At 47.0% G+C, this 6,000-nt stretch overlaps 1 protein-coding gene across 1 annotated transcript in view; it reads right to left on the bottom strand.

Annotated features, from left to right (window-relative positions):
- Positions 1 to 295: 295 nt before the first annotated feature.
- The window catches only part of LOC119402451 (tRNA (guanine(37)-N1)-methyltransferase), a 54,381-nt gene continuing 48,676 nt past the window's right edge, over positions 296 to 6,000 (bottom strand). Inside the window, exon 4 of the mRNA XM_037669604.2 lies at positions 296 to 983. Within this exon, the coding sequence (XP_037525532.2) occupies positions 314 to 983 (670 nt within the window). The 3' untranslated portion in view covers positions 296 to 313. The remainder of the gene's footprint in view (positions 984 to 6,000) is intronic.

Genomic DNA, 6,000 nt, shown 5'->3' with positions numbered 1-6,000 from the left:
ACTTCACCAACACAGCCAAAAAAAATGCTTTCGTGTTCCTATTTGCACTTGAACTTTTTTTCAGTAATTTCGCTTCGAAGAATTCGGAAAATGTTTGAGGAATATTAAAAAAATATTCCAATTGGCTTCGCACCCAAGATTTTGCTATTCGCACAGCTCTAGCTATATTCAGTTTAAAAATACATGGTGTTCTAGGGTCATTAAATTACTCAATACTTCATGATATTAGGAATTTCATCATGGTCGTTGTAGCATTTCAACTTGCATTGCACCAGTGAAACGAATATGCTGTAGCACAGCAGGTGGCACTGTTTTATTCTGAGCCAACAACTTGCGTTCCTTCCAGCTTGCACCTCTTGGCTGGCGAGCAGTCGCACAAGATGTTCAAGGAGAGGTCAAAAGAAGCCCTCATCATGTCCTTGTTTGGTGCCACATTGCGCACGAACGACACCTGCACATCCCTCTCCACCGGTCGCCCAAGCCCTTCCTCCACTTTCCGTTTGGCGCCAGTCACACCCTCCTCGCCCTTGACAAAGCAGTAACAGTGGATTCTCACGTCACTGTTTTTCACCTGCTCATTCAAATTCTCTCTCCCCGACAAGAGCCCAACAAACGCGTCCAGGAATTCTGTTGCCAGCGCTGGAAGGTTCATGCAAACGTGCACGTGCCTGTTGTCAGCTAGGTGCTGTACGAGGCCCTCTCCTACCACCTTCTGGATGAACTCGCGGCCATCCATGTTGTAGGTGTTCACCCTGTCCGACACTTTGTTCAGCGTCACGTTGTGATTGAGCCAGGCGTACGAGTGTGGGTTCAGGTCATTTGCAATCACTGTGCAACCCTTGCGTGCCGCAGGGATAGCAAACGGTCCAACACCAGCAAAGACATCGTACAAGACATCACCGTGGCGTAGAAGGTCAATGACACGCGAGTGCTCGGTGGACAGTCGTGGGTTCCAGTAGACGTCCGCAAAGTCAAACTCGAACCTGCACAGAGATCGCAAACCTGAAATGCAGCATGGTCAAAATGCCTTTTGTGCCAATGCAAACACATCACTAAGCTATAACATCAAAAGCATTGACCATTTTTCCATCTTAATGTCTTTACCGCTTCAAAACTAGTAGACTTGTCCACTTAGAAACTCTTTCGCCACACTTATCACCAGTCACATGAGCAGAACACACCACTGCATTGTCTTTGTAGAACTATTAAGTATTTGCAAAAATTATTAAAGGTGGTCCACAATTGGCCCAGTGCATCACCAGAAAGCACAATGTGTGACACCGTGGCAGCTTCATGACAGGCTGTTCCTTAACTAGCAACAGAAATATTTTTGAAGCAGTATGCACACTACTGCATTATTTAGACTTCGGTTCAGCATAATCAGAATGTATATCTACTGGAAGGGGCCCTGTACCCAAATTTGGCCCGCCGAGTTTAGCATTGCAATACGTTCCTTGTGTCACCCAGAGATGAACGCAAGAAGAATATTAAAAACAGACGCATGCAAACAAGATTGATTCAACTTACAAATTCAAAATATGACCAGACGACAGGCAATGGCATTCCCTTTCGTATTTAGCTCACCAGTGAGGTGTCACATTGGTTCCAATCAGAACGTAGCTTACATCTTGAGTAAAGTAGCAATTTGGACAAGTTGGTAGAGCTTCGTCATAACACAGCGCACACACACAGACGAAAAAGAAGGCTTACATGATGTGGTACCAGAACCTTTCTGCACATCGTGGCCTTCCAACCACAAGAGTTGCTGCAGTTTTTGGTGGCTTCATTATGTAACAGCACGTCGCAAGTTTAGTAGCAGCTGAAAACCACAGCAAATTCATTTAGGCTGAGTGTACAGTGAAATCGGCAGTTTTGCCATAGTTGAATGAATTCGCGTTTTTGTGTTCATCCTGCGCATTTCTCTTGGTTTTATGTTACCGCAAAGACCTCGGCCGCAACAGAAACTCTGCTCCGGCAGCGTGCTCCTCTCTGGGCGGTTGAGGTCTGTTCTGAAATTTACTCTTTGCTCACAAGTGCAGTATCGATGAGGCACTACGAAGGGGCCAGTGCAGTGATCTTGTTTCGATGAATGCTGGTGGCACTGGTGGCTCTTGCCACCACTCTGGCAGGGGCAGCACCAGGATCTTTTTACCGGCGGAGGCACCCACCACAAGCGAGTTGCTTAAGGGGGACAGGGAGGCTGGGAACTTAGGCGCTGTGTTTTGAATATGTCTGCTCTTGTTGGGGGGCAAAAGGGGGCGGGGATCTTAGGGGGTCAGCTGCCTCCCTGCTGGCACTGCCCCTGCACTCTGGACTGTGCACCTTGTATCACGTGCACACAAAATGAAATGGTAATGCACAAATTCGTGTTTTTTTACCACTCTAACAAGCACAAAATATGTTTCTGTTCTTAGGTCCTTCACAGTACATTGCCAGCTTTTGCAATGTATTCTATATAACCGACCAATTACCACTTCCAGCATGGTACCTCCCTTCAAGAAACTGTTGATGTACAACACAGCAGAAACCGACTTCAGGAGCGAATTAAAATATCAAACGCTGTGCTCTCACCACTTTCCCTGGTGCTAGAGACATCATCAAGGCCCATTAAGTGCAAACCACTGGCATGCGTCGTCACACGTACACATGTGCCTACGCATCAGAAGTGTTGTGTTGTGCCAGTGGAGGAAAACGGAGTGCAACCACTGGTACACATCGATGCTTGCGTTTCGCTGAGGCACAGTGTTGCTTGATCTTTTGGTTTAAAACTGTCCAAGTACGGCCCAAAACAGTGAGTTATATATAGAAGCAAGTTAGTGTATTTTCAAAGATATAAAAAGTGCGTTAAATTATTCAGTGTACTTCACACACAACTTTTCGACTATTTGAGTAATAATTGCTATCGCAGTGACCAAAGTAACAACAGTGTGCGCAAGTAATCGACATCAGCACGTGGGCTGCTGCCGTGAATGAAAGTTCGCGTCTTTGCGTCATGGGACACAGCCAACAATGTCTGTGAGATCGCCAACACTTATGCAATCGCCTTGTTGACACCTGTTCACGGCCATGCTGCTAGTGCCCGACAAGAATATAATCATCCTATTCATGAAAATGGTTTTGCTCCTGTTGCTGCTAAAAAGAAGCAGATGGGAGCGGCGGTGTCCGCACTGTCGGTGAGATTGACGTGAACTTTTTGGCACGTACTTTAGTTATGGAAAAAAGGAACTAGGCGTTTGCTGCAAACAGTCTAAACGAGGTTCCCTAAAAAGTCAACGCATAGCAACTAATACTCTTTGCATTAACAAAAAGGCGGCTTTCCCGCATACCATGGGTACCACCATGACTAAAATCCAAGATAACTAATATGCGTTAGTTTCTTACGTGGCCCAACATAGAGAAGTTCGAATCCTGAAGCAAGCATATATTCTCACTCAATTTTTTTTAAATAGCATGGAAAGAAGAAATAAATATTACAGGGAATTCACATTTACTTATGTCCTCTCTAGCAAGAAAATGCATTTAAACTGTAGCACTGCAAATAGGTCTCGACTTTCTTGCTTTTTCGTAAATGAATGTTCACTGCTCACCACAAAATATGAATTGAGTTCACAATTAAAGGGTCCATTCTCATGCCTTATACACTTCCAGGCAGTGCACAAAACATACTCAGATTCTGTTTATTGTTTACTTGCACAGTGTGATCTTTTGATTGAAAAAGGCATTCAGGTCAATAAAACAGAGAATAATCAACCTATAATATAATACACAGCATTTGGTTCATGTAGTGGGTGTGTCCAAGACGGTTCTTTCTCTAAATAAAATGAACGGTATGATGACCTCTGTACATTGCATATTTTTTGCTAGGAACGGCTCAGAAAGTGAATTTGCCAGCAGCGCTTTTGGTGAAGACATTATAGGCCCCATCCTGTTCCGAAAGCTCTAAACAGCAAAAACAACTTTCTAAAAGCTCTAATAAGCAAAAAATTACACCATCTCCCGCTAAAGGGGACCATGAGGCGATGCGAAGCCGGAGCACTTGCACGATCACGTTCCACTGGCGTTCGCTGGGCATGATACCGACCTCGCGTCGTGGAACGCGAAGAGGAACACTATGCGCGTCGTGTCTTCCCTCTAGCCTGGCCGTTAATTCTCACAGGGTGTGCGGGGAACGTCGACAGGCGCGCGAGAGAGAGGCAGCATAGGAGAGGAGAGAGAGGGGGAGGGGACGCGCATGCGCTGGCCCTTATCGCGGTGCTGCGCAGGAGAGAATTTTGGCATGTCGAGCCCGCATTTCAGAGGAGCCAACCGAGGCAAGCGCTGGACTGAACGCGTGCAGCGCTCTAATATTTGAAGGAGAGGAGACTAGAGGAGGAGAGTAGTGTATGCGCCGCGAGAGCAGAAGCGAGAACGCGGGAGAAGCGCAAGCAGGTGCTGGTAGAGAAGTGGAGAGAGTAACGCGCAGCTGTTGGAGAGAGGGAAGGAGGAGAGTCGCGCATGCGTAATGTGAGTGCGGACATCAACGCTGCGTGTGGATTACCACGCCGCCTTACATATCCCCGAGCAAGAGATACTTCGCATCTAAAATGATGTAGCATCAAGGTTTATAAGTCACCAGGCTCCTATACCCACAGTACCAAACTAATTCATTAAAATTATCATGAATTTGGTGGTGCATCCAGTACATGTTGTACACTTCCCATTTTAAAGCAGTTATCAAAATGTTCCCATTGGTTCTGATACTCTTGAAAGTTGTTTGAGGCCGAAATGTCTTTAACGTGACAAACAACACCTGAAACGTCCCGATGTGACAGATGTCGGTCATAAGACTGCAATTGAGCACTGTATAGAAGGCTTTCGCATGTTGTCAGGAATGAAAGCCCTGCAGGAACCAGAAGATGCGCTTGTTAGGAAACGTGCCCACGCTAGGTCCTTTGTGCTCACTGAAGACAATATGCTGTGGCACGTCCTTCGTGATGCGTCTAGAAGAGACCCGAAGATGGCGCTGCAGGCATGACGTCACAGGATCCCTTGAAATATCGGTGCGCCGGCACTGTCATTCCAGTCCAGCATTTGTACGTGTCGCTACCAGCGAGAAGAACCGGCCGTGCAGGCTCTTGTGCAGAAACCACGTGAGTGGTGGCGGAAAGGGGGCGCTCGCTCGACCCCCTCCTGCGAGTGCGCTGGCATCCACCAATGTCATCAGTACTAGCCAGTCAAACGGTGAGTCCAGCAGTGTGCTGTGCAGTTTTAACGCGATAGTGTTAAAGAGCTTGTTTCGCAGAAATTCTGGTGTCGGTGTCGTTGCTTGTGAGCAAAAAATCAGCGTTGCCCACAAGCAATTATTCGAGGTAGATGCAAATAAAGAAATAATAAAAAAACTTCGGTTCGAGTGGGACTGGGGACTCGAACCTGTGACCTCTTGCTCCGTGGCGTGATGTGTTTAGCCTCTTGGAGTCCACGCACATATCCTCTAGCATATTAACGGCGAACTATTTATACACACCATTTACTGTTTGTAATACGCACATCTTGGGGGTGCTTCAGTGTGGCAGAGGCTTGACTATCACCCACGAGATGGTGCAAAGGGCCCACACGCACACTTTCCATGTTACATTGTGCTGCATGCATGGACATAGGAGCCGGAGGGCATCCGCGCTTTGGCTTCCCTTGTGGCACGGTATAGGTGTCCACCGCGAAGGGAAGCTAGGCTAGTGATTGGGAAGGCGATACGAACACAGTTCGATTAAGCTATCGCATTCTACTCTTGAAAGTGAAGCTCTAGCGTCCTCCAACATTTTGGTGCTCGTTTACAACTGTAAATGAGCTTCCACTTTGGTTGACCAGTTGTGGGATTCCTTTTACACGAAGATGCTGCCTAAGCGCTCTCCACCTAGCAAGGCCTAGACAACTCCCACGTGCTCCTGCGTCCGTTTGCTCCAGCAGCTTTACGCGGCTGCGCCGAAGCGAGCACGGAAACAACACAATTACACAGAACAGACT

This window comes from Rhipicephalus sanguineus, chromosome 8, assembly GCF_013339695.2.
Source record: "Rhipicephalus sanguineus isolate Rsan-2018 chromosome 8, BIME_Rsan_1.4, whole genome shotgun sequence".
Classification (NCBI taxonomy): domain Eukaryota; kingdom Metazoa; phylum Arthropoda; class Arachnida; order Ixodida; family Ixodidae; genus Rhipicephalus; species Rhipicephalus sanguineus.
The sequence above is the reverse complement of the archived record's forward strand: the minus strand, read 5'-3'. Positions and strand labels throughout refer to the sequence as shown.